At 37.2% G+C, this 21957-nt stretch overlaps 1 protein-coding gene across 1 annotated transcript; it reads right to left on the bottom strand.

Moving 5' to 3' along the window:
- Window positions 1-228: 228 nt before the first annotated feature.
- On the bottom strand, window positions 229-16821 carry LOC115218418 (suppressor of SWI4 1 homolog). Its single transcript, XM_029788220.2, has 10 exons — window positions 16668-16821; window positions 13193-13360; window positions 12015-12338; window positions 9561-9637; window positions 7269-7379; window positions 5972-6085; window positions 4682-4825; window positions 2908-3041; window positions 1936-2031; window positions 229-505 (listed from the first exon to the last, which is right to left on the bottom strand). The coding sequence occupies exons 1-10, from the start codon at window positions 16680-16682 to the stop codon at window positions 261-263; spliced, it is 1428 nt and encodes a 475-aa protein (XP_029644080.1). The 5' UTR covers window positions 16683-16821; the 3' UTR covers window positions 229-260.
- Window positions 16822-21957: the final 5136 nt, after the last annotated feature.

Here is a 21957-nt window from a genome sequence, read left to right as displayed (position 1 = left end):
TGGAAAACACTGAGTTGACTCATCAGGGTTACAATTAATCAACATTAAAAATAAACAATAATTTCCATCAATGCCCAACTCCAAAGAACTTTCTAAATCATATCAGCAAAGTCAAAATAATGAAAAAAAATGCAGACAGGACATAAAATATGAATTTCAACTTATATTTATAGACATAGAAAGAGTGCTCCAGCATAGCCACAATCAAATGACAAATAACTAAAAGGATATAAAAACAAAACAATTCTTAAAACTTTTATTCAATTTCGTTTCTTTTTATTGCCAAACTTAGATTTTGACTTGGATGAAAGTCTTTTGCCTTTTGGTTTCTTAGATACAAATTTCTTGTTTGTTCGAGAGAAATTCTCTTTCTTTTTCTTTGACAATGCAGACATCTTGCTTTTCTTAGAGTCAGATTTCTTTTGGGCTGGACTATCGTCTTTCTTAAATCTTTTGCTTTTTGTAGCAGATTTAAAATTACTTTTCCTCTTTTTGGAAAACAGTTCTGAAAAAAAAAAAAAAAATAAAGTCAGATGTTATTATTCTGTAAAAGAAAAATACTCGAAAAAATAATTCCCATTTTGGTGCATTTGGAGAATCAGAAGAAAAGGGAACCCTGGGCTAGAAATGGATTTTTCAATATTGATAAGAATCATTTCAAATTTCAACACAAGCCCAGCAATTCTAGGAAGAGGGAGTTATGTTTTATTGAGTACAAAAGGGAAGCTGACCATGGCAGAATTTGAACTTGGAACATAAAGAGTCGGAAGAGACGTTGTTAAGCATTTTGTATGACGTGCCCACATCAACACTGATTGATGTCATCTTTCTGCCCAATGAAACCAGACTCTTTATGCTTGTTTCATCTGCATGGTCTATTGGAAATCTACTCATCAGGTGCCTAGGGTTATAATTCCTTAAAAATTACTGCACTGACAGTCGAAGACATTGGTTAACCCCAACCTGATTTAGCTGGCCTAAGAATGTTTGATACTTTGCAGACACACAAGATCTGGATGCTGGTAAAATGCACTGCAAAGCAAGTAGCAAAACAGTCGTTCTTGGTACCCCATGAACTTCTATGAATCACAAACAGATGACAGATCCACATTTACCGGGGTCCATACAGTTCATAGCACCCACACTGGTCCCCAATTCATTAGTGTACCTCATGTACGAAGTGCTTTCACCCAATGTAAGATTGCGTTACAGGTGGGAACAGCCCGATTTTGGGGAATGTTGAAGTGCTTTGACAGACTTGTTATTCTTCATGTAACTGTCATAGGCAAACAGGCAATGCTCTATCATCCGCAGCACCATGACTTCACCTATGCTAAGAGACCGTGGACCAAATATATCCCTCCCACTGGAGCTGAGTAATAATCACTTCAAAAACGTCTGTCCTCTCTGCCCCACCCTGTATATATGACGGGCTTCTTCCAGTTTTTGCCTACCAAATGCATTCACAAGGCTTTGGTAAGCCCAAGGCTATAGTAGAAGGCACTTGCCCAAGGTACCATGCAACAAGACTGAACTTGGAACCATGTGGTTGGTAAGCAAGCTTCTTACCACACAGCCATGCCTGCACCTATATATATATATATATTCAAATTCTATTTAGACCAATGTGTCCCCAATAACATCCTGATTTGTTCCAGTAGACACAACTGAAAATACTTCATGTTTTCATCCATGACATTCAACAAAACTTCATTTTATAGCAAGAGATGAAGAGATCAAACAAGAAGACTGGTTGGAGATAGATTTCTCTAATTAACTAATGAAGTTAATTAGAGAGAGAAAGTGGGGAAAACAAAGGAAAGTTGTTGAAGTACAGATTGTAAATTTGATCAAATGATCTAGGAGATAAAAAAAAAAAAATCCCAGTTGTTAAATCCAATTCCCCTAAATTGACAATATTAAGAGAGACCACACCTGGTTCTGGTTCAGCCTGCACCTCTTGTCTGTAATATTCAATATCATCTTCTTCCACATCTTCATCCGGTTCTTTTGAGAGATCGTCTTCATCAGCTAAAAAACCACAGAAACAAAAAACAATTCACAAAAAAGGGAAATGGAAATGTAGACGCAGCAGAAAAGTTGGAGCCGAATATTTGCTTTCTGATCTTTTTATGTTCAGTTCTTCCTACCAATGCACATAATTTAAATAGACAAATGGAGTTCTTTGGTTATTTACAGAATAACCCTCTCTGTTACCAACCTACGTGAGACTACCGTGCCAGTGGCACATAAAAGGTACCATTCGAGTGTGATCGTTACCAGCGTTGCCTTACTGGCACTTGTGCCCCATGCTAGTAGGGTACTAAGAGCACCATCCGAGCATGATCACTGCCAGAGCGGCTAACTGGCTTCTGTGCTGGTGGTATGTAGGAGGCACCATTTGAGCGGGATCATTACCAGCATCGCCTTACTGGAACCTGTGCCGGTGGCATGTGTAAAAAAATTCGAGCGAGGTCATTGCCTGACTGGCCCCCGTGCCAGTGGCACATAAAAGCACCCACTACACTCTCGGAGTGGTTGGCGTTAGGAAGGGCATCCAGCTGTAGAAACTCTGCCAGATCAAGATTGGAGTCTGGTGCAGCCATCCGGTTCGCCAGCCCTCAGTCATTCGTCCAACCCATGCTAGCATGGAAAGCAGACGTTAAATGATGATGATGATGATGATGATGAAAGCTCCTGTTTCAAAGTGATCTGAATTAAAATCTTCCATCAAAATTTTATGTTAATTTATGCTTCAAACAGCAGCTTAATAACAACATCATTTTACCATTAGCTTCAAAAACACCAGAAAAGAGAGGCAAAATGCAGGGCAGAACAACTCCTGCCAGCATTAAAAAAAATTAAAAAATAATAATAATAATAATAATAATAAACCCCATTATTTACCTTCAGTGCCTTCCTCTTTCAGCTGCTTTGCTTTCTCCATTCCCTTCAACGATTTCTTTTTATGCTCTTCCTTTAACTTGGCCTTCTTCATGACGTTTTCCTGTTGTTGCTTCTTACGCATTTCTTTCAATTTACTGAAACAAAAGAAAAAACAATTTAAAACAAAAAAAGCCAACACCATCATTTATTTATAGCTCAGAGCAGTCTTTCTCAACTATTTTTGGTCTTCGATTCCTTTTACTCTTCTGGATTCATTCAATATTTAAAAAAAAAAATCCTATGGTATTTTTATAATATTATTAGGAATTGTATTTGAAAAATTGTTAAGATATTTTCTGTATTGCAGAAGCATAACCAGTTTATTGCAGATGAATTTTAACAATAAAATCTTATATATAGGGGTTAGGACTTTTGGCTTTCACTCAGGTGGCCTGGGTTCGATTGCTGGCATGGGAACAAGTACTTTTGAAAACCACTGGTTTAGAGGCAAATGTTACAATTAAAATGTGCCAAGCTAATTTAAAAGGTGCACCGGATTAGAAACAAAAAAAAAATACAGGCCAAAATGCTATAAAATTGAAAAGAAAAGTTCCATGAACACAAAATGAAAGAAATGTTGTTCAATGCACTGAGTGTTGTTTACCTTTTTGAAATTAATCATTTCATTAACTTAGTGACATGATTATGTTAGTATTTTGATTTGAATATACATAGATAAAGCTGGGCAGCTTCAAGTGCTTTGGGAATATACAATTACAATGGTTTAAAAAACTTGGTAATGAAGGGGTTAAACAGCATGAAATTAAGTGGCATCATCATCATCCATACTGGCATGGGTGGGCAGTTTGACCAGGACTGGCAAACTGGAAGGCTGCACTACACTCCAGTCTGATCTGGCAGTGTTTCTACAGCTAGATGCTCTTCCTAATGCCAACCACTCCAAGAGTGTAATGGGTACCCTAACATGCCATTTGCACAAAACCAATATCTGCCACAACTGCAAGTTTGTTTGGAAAACTAAAAGGATAACTCCTTAAGAGATTAACTCTAGCACATAAAGCTTGTTTGAGTCACAAACGCTATTCTATCTGTGTAATGCATTCATTATATGTGCATAAATATATCTGCCCTTATAGGTTTAAGATACAAGTGTAATGTTGGTTTGTTTATGACAAATATATATATATAAACATATATAGATTCAGATGAATATGGTACTTAAGTTGAGGCACTAGAATTTAGTATGGTATTATCCATACAATTTCAAAGTAAGGTGATTAAAATCAAAATAAGCAATAAGGATATCCGAGGTAAATGTTTTTTTGTCTATCTCCTTAACTTCTTGGAGATTTTAGGTATAATTATACTAATGTGTCCATCTGTTCTAAATCAACTAAATTCTATGTCTTTGTGCAGCTGAAGATTGCTCTGCAATTTAAATTGATGTAATGAAATGATTGCATTGTTCAATTAAATGGAGTTGCATGAAACAATCGTACTGCATTACCTCTGGATATCCTTGTTGCTTATTTTGATATATATATATATCTATATATATATACACAGCAATAAGCGTAGCAATTAGATGAAATTTCATGTGTATGTTTATTTGCACACTCATACAACACCATTGCTTATTACTATGAAATCTTACATTTTACACAGATGTAGAGTACATAAGATGAAAAGGGATAGAAATTTAATAACAATTATCAAGAAATAAGAAGTTAAGGGAGCAAGACCGGAGATGAAAATAATTAAAATTAGGACAAACCGTTTAGCTTCTCTCCTTTTTTCTGTAGCCTTCACTTCTTGAGGTGTTTTACTTTTAAAATTATGAAAGAGTACATCTCCACCACAAACACCCTCTTCAATTTTTTCCAACTGGAGGGTCATTCTTGGCCCTAATTCTGTTAATCTGAAAATAAAGGAAAAGAAATCAGTTATCAAAAGCAGCAGGGTGTGGTAATTACTAACAGATAATTATTGCATAAAAAGTGGTCTAAAGATTAGCGAAAGGCAAAATAAGAATCTATATCATCTAGATAAGATCTTGGGTAATATGTAAGAGCAAGCAGAAATTCAATAGCTTGCTGGATGCAACTTACAAATACCAAAGAGCAAAACCCATTATAATTGTTAAGGAAAGAGAAATAAAAGGAGAGTTTATTAACTGGTTGAACGACACCAGTAGCCAAACGATGCACACACCATTTCAGATTTGACAACATTAATCCAAATGGCACCAGGTTAAAATATTACCAAAATTTCAAAAGCAGAAATTTTCTTTGATGTCTTTTTTGAAAAAAAAAAAAAAAAAAAAAAGGTGAAGATTCCATTAAGTCACTGAAGACACCAAGTTTAAGAAATATGTATTGAAAGTGAACCACTAAATTCACAAGTTGGTCACTAAAAGCAAAAATATGGTGCTATTCTTTTGAGAACATTTGTAGTTTGATGTCAACTTCTTACTGGAGTCTAATGACATTTCTCTTTGATAGAAGAAGCATTAGTGAGAAGTTAATAATATTGGTTTCAAATTTTGGCACAAGGCCAGCAATTTTTTCGGGGGGGGGGGCTGATTACATCAACTCCAGCACTCAACTAGTGCTTATTTTATTGACTCTGAAAAGATGAAAAATGAAGTTGACCTCAGTGGGATTTGAACTCAGAATGTTAAGCATTTTGCCCAGCGTGCTAACAATTCTGCCAACCTGCCATCTTGAGAAGTTGATACTAATAGGACAAGGTTTAATGGATTTGTAAGAGTAGCGGATAAATACACATTAAAACTAAATGGAAACTATTGATAGATAAAGCAATGGCCAGTGAGAACACCTGAGATCCAGGTGACCAGTTCTGGCTAGAATCTATACAAAGGATAGTATTTTGGTTATTCTGTGATATGTTATCAAATGCTTTTTACCTCTCCACAATCCAAGGATGTTGATTCTTACTGATAAAATAACAAGATCAGTTGTGATATGCTTTATGGGAAACCAACCTAGCACATACTAGCATACTGATGAATCTTACAATCAAAAATCTTTCAATGTTGGCTTACCTGATGGCACTTTTTTTCGCTATTTTATTTCCAACACCTGACACCTCCTGAGGAAGTACAACTTCATTTAGGGGACCATCAAATTCAGCTTCACTTTCAGATAGATTTCCACCACTAAAAAGACATCGCAAATTTAAAAGACAATTAAAAAGGTAAAATAAATTTAATCATCATCGTTTAATGTCCGTTTTCCATACTAGTATAACGGTTAAAAGAACACAAAAATCATATTCAACATACATTCTTGCTAATGTTCGTTAGCGTTCCAGAAGTATATTCCCTATGGCGTTTATATAGCTGCATTTAGGACTGCGTATAATGATAACACATAAGTAAGTTATAAGTGGCATGGCTTGGACAGTTCGACTGGGGTCTGGGAAGCCAGGAGGCTGCACCAGGCTCCAGTCTGATCTGGCAGTGTTTCTACAGCTGGATGCCCTTCCTAATGCCAACCACTCCGAGAGTGTAGTGGGTGCTTTTTACGTGCCAGGCGAGAAGGGGGCTGAATCCCACCCAAAATAAACTTTAAATCCTTGGCAGATTTTGTGAAAGTACATACTAAGTTCCCTTTGTTCGAAAGAGACTTTTAACCTTTTAACAATGAATACATTTCCTGCTTATTTCAGTAATGGTGCTAAATATCTATCAAAAGACAGAATTGGTATTTTCTGACAATGAAATTCATAGCGGAATTAATTGGGAGTCTGAAGTCCTAAAAAGACTGAGATGAGCTCATGCAGTTATGGACTCACTGGACCAAGGTGTTTGGTGCTGCCGATATCTGTACAGGAGGACAAAGGTCCAGATCTTTAGGCATCTGGACGTCGGAGACTTTGATGCCATCCAGGGCCCTTAGGAGCTGCCTGAACTCCTTTAGTACCACGATTACCATTGGTTGGATTTGGTACCCAATGAATGACTACTTGGGTGAGATGCATCCTGTTACGCAATACCATCGTTAGTATGGTACAGGGTTAATCTCTTAAGTTACAAGCGGGTGCTGGACAGTTTTTGGCTTTAAGGGTATTGCAAAAGGCCTGGTTGGAGGCCCAACTTTCCAAGTTCTTTTACAGATCTTAGAAAGACTGAAGGGCCACTGCCATAAATGTGTGAATCTGGGAGAAGAATACATTGAATAAAATCGTAATTAATTGATCCTCCTGTATTTTCTTTTACCCAAAACCAGGAACTTCTCAGTTCCCACCATACATTTCTTTTCTTTCATCTCTAAAATGTACCTTTAGTAACATATATATATATACTGAGCACACTACACAAAACACAATAAATATCATACTTCTCAATATAGTCACTGATGTCCTTATAGTTGCCAAGGTTGGGAACTTTCTTCTTTTTGATAATTTTCCTGACAGCAGGAGTGAGACCCGTGGGAACAACCCTAATATTACTGGAAAGAAAAAAAGAAAAGAAAATAAAACCGATGAAATAGAAACAGAATTTACAGAAATCATTTAATATTCATTGTCCATCCTGGCATGGGTTGGATGGTTTGACCAGGGCTGGTACCAGACTCCAGTCTGACCTGGCATGGCTACATGCCCTTCCTAACACCAACTTCCAAGAGTGTAATGGGTGCCATTTGTGTGACACCAGTACCTGCCACAATCGCCATTTTACTTGGCTTCACGGGTCTTAAGTTAATTTTTAGGCTCAAAAAGCAAAAAAGCAAGGCCATGTAGGGGGACATGGAGTTATGTACAGGGTGGTGTTCATGCAAAGAGTTCAGGCCATTTCTGGTCAAGGGAGAGTGATGCATGATGTCAAAGGTCTCAGTCATTCGTCACTGCTTCCGTGAGGCCCAACACTCACAAGGTGCTTTTCACGTGCCACCAGCATCAGCCACTTTGCATGCTTATGTAAAACATTCCCATGATTGATTCAGCAGAATATCATTTCGTTACACAGCAAATCTCCCTTAACCCTTTAGTATCCAAACTGACTCTGTCAAAAATGCAATACTTACTGATTTACATTGCTCTGAATTAAGCAAGGATTATCTTTCAACTTTGAGATTTCCTCGATGTCATTGTTTATTTTTAGAGTAACATTGTAGGGCAGGAGTAAGAGGTTGAATCTGGTCAGTTTGAATATAAACATGTAGAATGTTTGGCCCAGATATGGCCACTTTAATCCTTTCAATACCAACCCGGCTGAAACCACCTCTGGCTCTGTCGTACAAATGTCTTGTTTTCATAAGTTTTGAATTAAAATCTTCCACCAAACCTTAGTCACAATCTATGATCCTAACACTAGCTGAATGATAACTAAGTTATTTTACTAAATTCTTTGTTATATTTAAAGTAATTGAAAGAAACCCTAAACATCTCAAAATAAACACGGTAATGAAAGGGTTAAGCTGGCCCAGATAGTCTACTCATTTCATGTTCAAACCAGCCAGATCCAGCATCTCACACTTAGCTTTCAATGCCGTTCTTAAAATTGTCATCGAAGTCTCAAGTTATGAGATAATGCATGAGTAATTCAAAACAACGTGAATAAATAAACAACACATTTGACAGATTAATCTGAATGCTAAAGAGTTAAATATAGACAGGAGGTGGGGAGCTGGCAGAAACGTTAGCATGCCGGGGGAAAAGGCTTAACGGTATTTCGTCTGCCACTACGTTCTGAGTTCAAATTCCACCGAGGTCGGATTTGTATTTCATCCTTTAGGGGTCAATTAAATAAGTCCCAGTTAAGCACTGGGGTCAATATAATCGACTTAATCCGTTTATCTGTCCTTGTTTGTCCCCTCTGTGTGTAGCCCCTTGTGGGTAGTAAAGAAATAAGAAGATATATATTCCTGAAAGACGATAGCAAACTCTTGCTCATCCAATCACCATCGATATACATGATCAATCGCCTCACAAACACACGACACAGATTAGACAAACATAGAAAGCATATACACACGAAAAGAGCAGCTGTATTTATCATTTCATTTAACTCCAGCCACAGCATTGAGAAGCACTCCACCACAGGTATCATCAGCATCATTTAATGCTCCATTTTCCATGCCTGAATGGATCAGAAAGAATTCATTAAGGTAGACTCTCTACAGTTGGATGCTCTTCCTGTCACCAACCCTTATGTTTCCAAGCAAGGTAATATTTTCCTATGGCCAGGCATGGTCTTCATTGAAAACAAGTGGTGATGCATGATGTCAAGTCAAAGACACACACACACAGACATACACATAATGGGCTTCTTTCAGTTTCCATCTGCCAAATCTGTTTTGAAGGCTTTGGTAGGCTCAGGGTTGTAGCAGAAGATACTCACCCAAGGTCCTGCACAGTAGGACTGAACCCAAGACCACAGAGTTGGGAAGCAAGTTTCGTAGCACACAGCCACACTTGCACCTAAAATAACAACAGTTGTGATCTGAGTCCATCTTGCCAGCCTTCACTGTTGCCAGAAGCGAGTTCTACAGAAACAGACTGGAGAGACGGGAATATGAAACACGCCTACACTGCACGTAACCCGTACAATAAAGTATTACATTTAATAACAGCAAAACTTTGTTGGAGGGAAACAGAGAGAAGGAAAAAGTTCCAAAGTGTTTACTTACTAATGTCGGAATTGTATTAATTCTGTTTCGGGATCATAAAATAACAAAACACAACGCCTGATTCGTCTTAGTTTCACCTGAAATGAAATTCAAAGCAAATTTTTAACCCTTTTGTTACCATATTCCCGTTGGCATATATATACCTCCTTTTGTTTCAATTAAAATAAGGAAGAATTTTGTAAAATAACTTTCTCATTTCTGATCGTTTCAGTTGTACTCCTCACAAAAAGTGTGTGTGTGTGCGCATATGTAATGCTTCTTCAAATGAAAAGTGTTTCCATATCTTGGTTTTAATACCTATTTCTTTATTACCCACAAGGGGCTAAACACAGAGGGGACAAACAAGGACAGACATAGGTATTAAGTCGATTATTTCGACCCCAATGCGTAACTGGTACTTAATTTATCGACCCCGAAAGGATGAAAGGCAAAGTCGACCTCAGCGGAATTTGAACTCAGAACGTAACGGCAGACAAAATACTGCTAGGCATTTCGTCCGGCGTGCTAACGCTTCTGCCAGCTCACCGCCTTATTTTAATACCAGTTTAAGTCTGAAAGGAAGATTTGAGGTCTTTGTCCATAGAGGATGTGTAATGCTTGGTAAAAGGTGTTGAATTGAACAAGATGAAATCTGGGACAACAACTATGCTTTTTACCAATGTTTTCAAGGGAAAGAGACATTTGTTACAAAACAAAGAGAATTTCTACTGTCAGAACATATGATGTGTGTGTATGTGCACGTGCGCATGCACACACACACACACAGAATGTATATATATATTAAGCCTGAAATGTGAGTGAGAGCTAGAAGTTATTGTTGGTATAATCAGAAAGGTTTCTCTATTCAAGATGTGGTTTACACATTTTTGTATTTCCAAATCCAAAGTGTAAAAACCGTGTAGAGATATAAAGGTTAAAAATTTGATGGGGATAGAAACCAGATTTGGAGCACATTGCTTAAAAATAATAGATAAGAATCTAACAAAATTAACTTATTTGACCTTAAATGACATAAATTTTCACACAAGATAATGAGGATAAGGGACCATAGGAGAGTTGAAGGGAGATTGAAGTTAGAATGATTCATAAAAAAGTTGTCTAGTAAGAGTTTTGTTTAGGGATGAAATCCCGAGTTTTATCTATGATAATAGGCTGACAGTTTAGAGTTGTTAGTTAGTTATGGCAACTGAACACAGAATTATTTATGAAGATCTGAACGTGCACAAAATCTGTGCAGAGTCTGTTCTCAGGGTTGCTCAGTGACAACAGAAGGGAAAATGCATTCGTGGCAGCAGGGAGATGGTTGAGCTCATTAGCTCCAATCCAAGAGTTATTGGAGTCTCTGGTGAACTGGGACGACATCTGGAACTACTGATATGATCCAGAGATCAAGAGAGAGTATCAGGGGAGCATCCAGGCTCCCTCAGACTCAAGAAGTCCACTATAAAGCTCACGATGGTTACCTCTTTTAACAGCAAGGGCATCTTCTACAGCCACTGGGTCCCCTCTGGTCAAACAGTCAACAAAGTGTACTTTGTGGAGGTTGTGAGGGAGTTCAGGAAGAGATTTTGTTGCAAAAGGTCAGAGCCCTTCCACTCTGGTTGATGGCACCTGCAGCACTGAGACAATGCCATCCTGGTAACCAACTATTTGGTTTGATGGGCATCAAAACTGTCCCTCACCCTCCATGCAGTCCAGACCCTGCTACTTGTGACTTTTGGCTGTTCCCTAAGCTGAGGGAGAACCTGAGGGCAGTCATTTTGAAGAAATTGAGAAGATGAAGGCTATGGCAAAGGTGTTGGACACCTTCATGTAGAAGGACTTCCATAGGGGCCTTCACAAAGTGGCTGCAGTGCTACAATAAATGCACTTAAGTCAGAGGGCCCCTACTTCGAAGATTAGGGCTTTGTACTTCTTTGAAATTATTAAATGTCTCTTGTGAAAAAGTCTCAAAACTTCTGAAAAGAAACATCATCATCATCACCATTTATCCATGTTGGCTTGAGAAGAGCTAGTACAGCCAGTCTGTTTTGGCAAGGTCTCTACAGTTGGATACCCTTCATAACACCAACTACTTTACAGTGTAACGGGTGCTTTTTTTCATGCTACCATCACCTGTACTCTTTAGGTGGCACCAGCATCAACACATTTTCCATGGTACCTTGGTTTCAAAACCCAGATATTCATTAACCCTTTTGTTACCATTATTTCTGTTGAGATGCTCTGCGTTTCTTTTAATTAATTATAAACATAACAAAGAATTTAGTAAAATAACTTAGTTATCATTAAGCTAGTGTTAGGAAAATAAATTGTGATTAAGGTTTATTGGAAGATTTTAATTCAAAACTTATGAAAACAAGACTTTTTTACTATGGAGCCAGAGGTGGTTTCCGTCAGGTTGGTATCAAAAGGGTTAAGCAATTGAAGTAACAAAATTTCATGACATAAACTTACCTGGTTGACATTAATTGAAGGAAAGAGGTTCTGAAAGACTGTAGTAACGAGCTTCATGCTTATTGTTTTTATGTTTAGGTTTTTCATCACCAACAAAGGTTGGTGGTCAAATTGTTTACAATTTCGATTGATAGATTTCATTGCAGATTCAACATCCTTTGTTAATGAGTATTCACAGACTTTAAAGTATAAAGTTGGTCCCCGAGGCTGTCGAATGATGCGCAGATTCAAATAGTTGTCTGTTCTTGTGAAGCATAATATTTGTGTGACATTAAAATAACCTGCAATTGTAGTGAAATCCTTTATTCTGTTCCATTTTTTGACCTAAGAAATAAAATAATGGAAAATATGTAAAATGAATAAAAGAAAAAAAAAAAAAATCCTAATACGTTACTCAAAAGATTAAAGAGATTTTGTCAATTTATTTATTGGGAAAATTCACCATTACTGACTTAGTATGGAAGGTTAGGCTTTGAAACTCGTTCTGTTTCTGGCAATGTTATTAACATCATCATCATTGTAACACCCATCTTTCGATGCTTGAATGGGTCAGACAGGAGTTTATCAAGGCAGATTTTTCTACAGCTAAATGCCATTCCTGTTGCCAAGCCAAACCTATTTCCAAGCAAGGTAGTAATTTCCCACAGCCAGACGTTTTTGGAGGAATATGGAAATGCATGACATTTATCTCCAACAATTATTCAATGCCAAGACAAAAGGAGACACAAACACGAACATACCCACACATTCATACAATAGGTTTCTTCCAAACCCACTGACAAGGCTTTGGTTGGCCTAGGGGCTATAGCAGAAAACATTTGCACAAGGTTCCATGCAGTGGGACTGAACCCAAAACCATGGGGCTGGAAGCAGGCTTCTTGTCCACACAATCACGCTTGTGCCAACAGACACAATCATCATCATCATCACCATTCTCCATGCTGGCATGGGTTGGTCAGTTTGACAGGAGAGCAGCACCAGGGTCCAATTGTCTGGTTTGACATGGTTTCTATGGCCGGGTGCCCTTCCAAACGCCAACCATTTTACAGAGTAAACTGGTGCTTTTTTTACATGGCATCAGCAGGTCATTTACATTAAAAACTGACAATGTCATTCACAGGTATAAATGCATGCACGAAGAACAGGAGAAAAATATTTAGGCTTAAAAGAATACGTACCTTCAATTTGGATGCCGTATAAGGTTCCATGACTTTCCTGACATCTTTTACTAACTGCTGTACATATTTCCCTACATTTCCACTTTTAATGACAAACGAATGGGGAGCCTTTTTTAAATCTGAATCCTCTTCTTTCTGTGTTGCTTTGTGTGCACGCACGGACTTGGCCTGGAAGAAACAAGAAGCGGAAATGATACGATCATTATCTCAAAATCTACAACATCCTGAAAAAAAAAAAACACACACACACACGTATATATATATATACACACAAACACATATATACACACAAACACATATATACATATATACACACACACACATATCTATACATACATATGCTTTTTTAATTATTATTAAAGCTGTAAAAGCATCACAAAAAAGCTGCTACTCAGACTTTCACATTCCTGTTTGTTGGGCAGATGTGATTAAGAATTCTCAACCACAACAGCCCAACGAATCAGGAAACATTTGAATTTGAGTGGCAGTTTTTTTTTTTGTGATGTTTTGCAGTTTTAATAATAAAAACAATACTCTACTTCCAGTATTTGAGTACTATTTTTTTTACCACCTTGTTTCACATTTACGTGCTTACTCATGTGTGTGTGCAGATATATATATATATAGTAAAAAAACCTATGTAATTTATGCACATTTTTCGCAAAAACAAAAATAAACTTTAAGGTCTGTGTAAATTACAGGAGTAGATTGTTTACAGAATTTTTTTAGAAATTTTTTTGTAAAAAATGATGCACAAATGTAAACATTCGTACCAGAAGTTGACTCATTTAATGTCAGAATAGGTTTTTACAGAAAAAATATGAAGTTGACTTTTATTTATGCTGGATGGTATAATGCTTACTTTTTCTGTATAAATTTACTAAAACCATTAAACGGTTAAATACTTTTTGAAGTTTAACATTCATGCTGGTAATCACAGTCTGGGCCATATTTTACATTGCTTGAAGTTCCTACCTATCGCAACGGAGCCCAATAATTCCCTTAAATAGATCAGTTTTTATCCACTTTAGAAGTCTAGCTTATATTTGCCTCCAGGAAGCTATTGCTCACTTTCTCCACATTAGAACAATGAAATTCATCACTGCCAACATTGCTGCTACAAGCTCTTACAGCATCTAACACCGATGACAACACCATAATTCGTCCTTGCGCATGTAAACTCACTAAATGAATATGACTTAGTGTTCCTACAGAAACCTTCATTTACCTTATGTCTCCTCACAGATTGTATAATCTAACAAGTCGCTTCTTAAATTTCGCATCTCTCTTGTTCAATAAACACTGGGTTAAGCTTGCAAAGCTGTTTATTTTCTCCTTTTGAATTTTAATGTTTATTTTAGCAGGTTACCAAACTATCAGTTTGGTCACCTGGCTAAAATGGTAATGGCAAGTGTTTAAGTGTGCTTGACATTTTATAAGTGTGAAAGGGATTAGGGTTAAAATTTTGATACTCTGTATTAAAGGTTCTGACAAGAATAGGCAGAAAATCAGAGCTTGATACCAGAATTTTGTTTATATAATCAGTTTGATCAGTCACCTTCCTCTGTTGGTTGAGTAAAGTGTCATCCAAGCTGATGTTTATTGGTAATTAAACTTATACAACTAAATTGAAAGAAACCCCCCACCCCCAGCCACATCAGCAAGTCTGAAAACTTTCGGGTGCAAATTTTACACAAGTAAAAGCTTTTTTTTTAACATTATTATCCTGAAAATCACCTGCGCAAATTACACAGGGGCACAAATAACACGAGTTTTCATGGTGTATATATATATTTTTTCTTTTCTTTTACTTGTTTCAGTCATTTGACTGCGGCCATGCTGGAGCACCGCCTTTAGTCGAGCAAATCGACCCCCAGGACTTATTCTTTGTAAGCCTAGTACTTATTCTATCGGTCTCTTTTGCCGAACCGCTAAGTTACAGGGACGTAAACACACCAGCATCAGTTGAGAAGGATCTATGTACGAGATTCCAAGTAAGCAAGCAGAATCCATTTTAAACTTTAAAGTCTTTAAACGTTATAAAACGGAAGAATCCGAGGAGACTAAAAATGCTTTACGTTGGCAACAGTACAACTGTATAAATATGACGCGAGGAGAAAAGTCTAACACTACGGGGTGCATGACCCTCTTTCGAGAGAGTATAGAGAAGAAATGAAGATTCTGGGAATTTCTATGTTATCGGAGATAATTTTGGGGGATACTGAAGGATTCGGTTGGTTTAAAGGTCAGTAAATGGGAACACGGTGGAGTGAAGAGAAGTGAGTAGATGACAGCGGAAGGGTGGGCTCAGCATCGAAGAAGGAATTAAGGAGAAAGATACCAAAAACAAACTCTGAAACAACCCAAGGAAAAATATGGCGCTTCTTCAGAAACGCACATCTCCAATTAACCCTAAAGATACTGGAGAGGTGTGTTTATGAAGAAGCTCCAAAAATAATTGATATCAAAGATGCTGATATACTGTTTAGTAATGTGTATAAACATAATGAACTAAAGGGAAGATTGGAGAAAACAGAGGATTTATCGGTAAACTCAATGTCAGTGATGCTGTTTGAAGGAATCGTCACAACAACGATTCAACGGCAAAGCGAAAACAGCCATTATCAAATAAGATGAAATGAGGAAGATTTTGATGCCAAAGATTTACTACCAAAATTCGTCAATGAGACAAATGTCCATCTCGGCCTTGTGGCTAAGATCAAGGTGTAGAGAGATAAATGTCCGAAATTATTTAATATGCGCACTACTAAGGGTTTTCATATAGACAAGATAGTAATTATCAATAAACAAAATGTTTTAAATAGCATTCAATAATTGATGTATAGACGATAGTCTAATATGAAATCATGTCCAACTAACTTGGCAGGCCTCGAAACAGGTATTTTTTTTTAATTCGTAAATAAAATTTATAGATTCGTTGTAGGATTCTTGTGTGATATTCAAACATATGACACAATTAAGTCACTAAAATAAATCAACACTTGAGTGATTGCTGTGGGAAGAACCCAGCAATTTTAGAAGAATTCCATCAAATTCAGAATTGCAAAAATTACGACAATATTAAAAGAAAAATTAAAAACGAGGAAAAAATTTCTTTTCACACACGCACGTGTCTGAAATACTCCACGTGTCTTGGTGTAATTAAGAATTTATATAAAAGCTTGGAAAACTCTAAAAGACAGATTCAGAATCATAAAAAAAAAATCGAAGGCGTGTGATCAATAATATTTTGTTGAAAACAGTTATTTATAACGAATTTCGTTATTTATAACTAATTAATCTTTTTATAATTATAATTAATTAACATTTCGTTGTTCATTTCGTCTCACGTGTGTTTGCTTATGCAGTAAAATTACTATCATGAATATATCACACAACCTATATATTTCTGATATTATATTTTCCAATCTATCAATAGAACACGAAGGATAATAACAAAGGATTGATTTCCTACCCGTTTCTTTGGCATCTTCGAGAATTTAATGAAAGGAAAAACTTTGAAACGGAAATGAGTTTCATAGAAATTCCAAAACCTGCCAGGATTATCTCCCCTTTAAATAACTTCCTTCTTCTTCTTCTTCTTCTTCTTCTTTTTCTTCTTCTTTTTCTTCTTTTTCTTCTTCTTTTTCTTCTTCTTCTTCTTCTTCTTCTTTTTTTTCTTCTTCTTTTTCTTCTTTTTCTTCTTCTTCTTCTTCTTCTTTTTCTTTATCTTCTTTTTCTTCTTCCTTATCTTCTTCTTTTTCTCTATCTTCTTCTTCTTCCATTAGTCTTTACAGCTGTTTTCCTTATTTCTTTCGGCTTTTCTTTTTTCCCACAAACGAGAAGCCATCCTCCTCCATAACATTAATCTGTTAAAATAGTTAGACACTATTTCTAATAATGTCAGTTCAAATTCGGGATCGATAAATTAAGTATCAGTTGCGTACTGAGTCCATCTAATCGACTGGTCCCCTCCCACCAAATTTTGGGCATTGTGCCTAGAGTAGAAAAAAAGAAAAGAAAAAATTTAGACAATTTATCTATCTATTCATCTATCTATCTATCTATCATCTATCTATCTATCTATCTATCTATCTATCTATCTATCAATCTATCTACCTACCTCTCTATCTATCTGTCTGTCTATCCATCCATCCACCTATCTATCTATTCATCTGTCTGTCTATCTATCTATCTATTCATCTGTCTGTCTGTCTATCTATCTATCTATTCATCAATCTATCTATCTATCCATCCATCCATCCATCCATCCATCCATCCATCCATCCATCTATCTTATTTCCTTACTGCCCACAAGGGGCTACACACAGAGGGGACAAACAAGGACAGACAAACGGATTAAGTCGATTATATCGACTCCAGTGCGTAACTGGTACTTATTTAATCGACCCCGAAAGGATGAAAGGCAAAGTTTCAACCCTTTAGAATTGGAATTTTTGAAAAGTAAAAATTTTGCATTATGTAGCATGTTATTCTCTTTAAGTGAACATTTTTCTGGTTGAAATACACCAAAAATGACGACACAGCAGTAAAAAAATCGTAGAAAATAGGGATTTTCATAGAAAAAAAGCACCTTTTTGATGTAAATAATTTTTGGTCTTAACATGGTCTGATTTGAATTTTTTCTTCTACGGAATGAAGAGCAAGCCTTCTTCTATCATACTCTCAATTTTGGTCAACTTGCGCCGCAGGGTCTCGGAGGAGATAGTGTTAGTTGAAGGCTACCAACCTGCTACACACAGACAACTTCAGCTTTATATATAGAGAGAGAAATATCACATTAATATGAATGTGCTTATAGTTCTGTTTCTGTTTATTTAAGATATTTTCTTGTGATAATGATTTACTGAATGACATTGATATGGTTACTCCTTTGTAATCATATCATGTCACTGTATTCTGGTTTCTCTAGTTTTTTCAAGACTATTTCAAGAAAAATGATTTATCTGATTGTAATGTATTGAGTTGCTTCCCTTTGACCGTAAACTTTCTCGTAACTTTCCGATTCATCACAAACGTTACGTTATTATGAATGTGCCTATAATGGCTAAGTCTCTGTTTAATTAAAATATATCGTTTAGTTAAACTATATATGGTAATTGTTTACTGGATTACATTGAAGTGGTTTCTTGCTTGTATGAATGTGTTTCTATTTATTTAAGTAACTAGTTACAGAAAATGGTCCACAAATATCGTTTTTTTTAATATTCTGTATGGCTTCGTTTGTAAGTGAATAAAGCGGTGGTTTTCAACCAGGGTTCCACCAGTACAGTCCAGGGGTTCCGCAAGAAGTTACAAAACTGCTAAAATCGGCAGTAATGTTTAATTCTCCTGTGCAGATATGTGTGCATAAGACTATTAAATTATTGCACAGGGGTTCCTCGAGCCAGTGGAATGTTTCCTTGGGGTTCCGCTCCAGCAAAAAGTTTGAAAAGCACTGGAATAAAGTACTTTAAACATAAAACAATTTATCACATGAGCAACAAATCACAGAGTTCCTCCTGTGTGAATGCATATGCGATAAGATACCATTTTAAGGTGATCTTTTTGAAGGAACGACTTTTTACAGATATAATATCTTAACTTTTCCTATCCCTTTTCGCATCTCCTCAAGAAAGAAATCATTCCTTCAATTTCTTTTTTTCAAATAATGTACATATTTGCCAACCTGAAACTACACTTTGGGTGAATGCACAAACGTTGCCAAAACAGATAAAAAGGGCCCGGGGCAGCTCTCTAACCGGCCAGCTCCTGTCATACCGTGATACCCATGCTAGCATGGACAAGGGACGTTAAATGATGATGATATGATAATATATATATAGTATACTCTCTTTACTCTTTACTCTTTTACTTGTTTCAGTCATTTGACTGCGGCCATGCTGGAGCACCGCCTTTAGTCGAGCAAATCGACCCCGGGACTTATTCTTTGTAAGCCCAGTACTTATTCTATCGGTCTCTTTTGCCGAACCGCTAAGTGACGGTAACGTAAACACACCAGCATCGGTTGTCAAGCAATGCTAGGGGGACAAACACACACACATACACATATACACATATATACGACAGGCTTCTTTCAGTTTCCCTCTACCAAATCCACTCACAAGGCTTTGGTCAGCCCGAGGCTATAGTAGAAGACACTTGCCCAAGGTGCCATGCAGTGGGACTGAACTCGGAACCATGTGGTTGGTAAGCAAGCTACTTACCACACAGCCACTCCTGCGCCTATATATATATTATCATCATCATTTAACGTCCGTTTTCCATGCTAGCATGGGTTGGACGGTTCGACCGGGGTCTAGGAAGCCAGGGGCTGCACCAGGCTCAGTCTGATTTGGCAGTGTTTCTACAGCTGGATGCCCTTCCTAATGCCAACCACTCTGTGAGTGTAGTGGGTGTTTTTTACGTGCCACTGGTACAGGGGCCAGGGGAGGCTGGCAAACGGCCACAATCGGTTGGTGTTTTTTACGTGCCACCGGCACGGGTATCACAACTACAATTTCCATTTGATTTTTATTTTGATGTTGGTGTTGACATACTTGACTCAATATGTCTCCTCAAGAACAGCGGGTCACCCTACGATCCACGGTTAGCACAGCAGGCCGTCCAGCGAGCCACGAACTCACTTCATTGTCAGTATGTCAGAAAATGAATGAGTGATCTGTACAAGTTAATCCACCAAAAATTTCAAATAACCAACACAAATTTTTGCTTTTAAAATCTTTTCTCTCGAAAATTTCCATTTTTCAAAGAATTGTTTTCTGAAATTTCAATTTTTAATCTATCCCCCGACCCCGGCGCCCGTCTCCCGCTTTCTGGATAAGCTTGTCTATTTGCGCATGCGTCAATGTCTACTAAACTAGCAGACGACATGAGAGAGGTTTCAATGTGGTCGCTCGATATTCTAGAAATAGTAGCCAAATCTCCCTCAAATTACATACCTTTGACGTCCTATAAAGATGAAAAGAGCATAATTGAACAATGTAGTCTAAAATATACTACATTCTTCTTCTTCTTCTTTATCTTTTTCTTCTTCTTCTTCTTAGAAGATTAAGTTTCTGAAAAAAATTCTCAAATTTTCAACTAAAGACTTCTGTAAATTTGATTTTTCAGACGAAGGTTAATATCATCACACGAACGTGTAAACGTCAGAACCTCTATAATGCTAGAAATAGCAGCCAGATCTCACAAAACTCATAGATTTCCGTTATCAAATATTACATTTTGTTCATAATACACTCTCAGAGAAGTTAAATTCCGAATAAATAAACCAATGTACAGGCATACCTCGGCTTAAGGTGTTTCGATTTACGTCGTACTCGATAATACGTCGGTTTTCATAATAATATAGTCTTTTACTTGTTTCAGTCATTTGACTGTTGCCATGCTGGAGCACCGCCTTTAGTCGGGCAAATTGGCCCCAGGACTTATTCTTTGTAAGCCTAGTACTTGTTCTATCGATCTCTTTTGCAGAACCGCTAAGTTACGGGGACGTAAACACACCAGCATCGTTGTCAAGCGATGTTGGGGAGGACAAACACAGACACACAATCACACACACAAATATATATACATATAAATGACGGGCTTCTTTCAGTTTCCGTCTACCAAATCCACTCACAAGGCTTTGGTTGGCTCGAGGCTATATTAGAAAATACTTGCCCTTGGTGCCACGCAGTGGGACTGAACCCGGAACTATGTGGTTCGTAAGCAAGCTACTTACCACACATATATGCCTATAATATATGGAAAGATAAAAATCAAGTTGTCATTTTACTCGACTTTACGTCTGTCCGCCACAAATATTGGAATCGTAAAATCACCAGAAAACCGTTAAAAGCACATAAAATAATGTTACTGTACAATAAATAAGAATAAAATCATATTAAAATACGTACAGTAAATGTTAAGATACACACCATAAAGTAGAGTAGCTTAGTGCAGTACTTCTCAAAGTGGTGGTCCGTGGACCGGAGCCGGTCCGCGAACCATCAGCTGCCGGTACACGGCGAGTTTCCAGAAAAGAAAGAAACATTGTAAAATACTTATAAAATGCTTATGTAATATTTTATTTTATTTGTTTACAATACAATCCAGAGATAAAAAAGAAATTGTCAACTTTTATTATATCAATTATATACTTTTCTACTCTAGACACAAGGCCCGAAATTTTGGGGGAGGGGGCCAGTCAATTATATCGACCTCAGTACGCAACTGGTACTTAATTTATCGCCCCCGAAACTCTGAACGTAAAGACAGACGAAATACCTATTTCTTTACTACCCACAAGGGGCTAAACACAGAGAGGATAAACAAGGACAGACAAAGGGATTAAGTCGATTACATCGACCCCAGTGCCTAACTGGTACTTATTTAATCGACCCTGAAAGGATGAAAAGCAAAGTTGACCTCGGCGGAATTTGAACTCAGAACGTAACGGCAGACGAAATACTGCTGAGCATTTCGCCCGGCCTGCTAACGATTCTGCCAGCTCACCGCCCTTTATTATATTCATTATTTATATTGCCTCCGGTATAAATTAATATTACTAAGAAATATTACCGGTCCCTGGCATATTGGGGGGGGGGAACTGGGGGTGCGTCACTTCAGATAGTTTATAAAGTCGTGTAGTTTAGTGAACGAAATCATCAAGTCAGCTGTGTTGTCTTATTTATCTGTCCTTGGGAGTACTGTAGTTCCAATATCTACCGTTAGGCGTCGTTGTCGGTTGTTTTGAATTCGGA

The sequence above is a fragment of the Octopus sinensis genome, linkage group LG13 (genome assembly GCF_006345805.1).
Source record: "Octopus sinensis linkage group LG13, ASM634580v1, whole genome shotgun sequence".
NCBI classification, from domain to species: domain Eukaryota; kingdom Metazoa; phylum Mollusca; class Cephalopoda; order Octopoda; family Octopodidae; genus Octopus; species Octopus sinensis.
Note: the sequence above shows the minus strand (reverse complement) of the source record. Positions and strands in the feature narration are given on the sequence as shown.

Bases quoted from the DNA above. Each gene is read 5' to 3' on its own strand.
- LOC115218418 (XM_029788220.2), bottom strand. The intron at 6,086-7,268 runs GTATGATATTTA...ATGTCTTTTTAG, and splicing joins ATCAGTGACTATATTGAGAA to TGGTGGAAATCTATCTGAAA. The intron at 3,042-4,681 runs GTTTGTCCTAAT...CTTTTGTTTCAG, and splicing joins AAAAGGAGAGAAGCTAAACG to TAAATTGAAAGAAATGCGTA.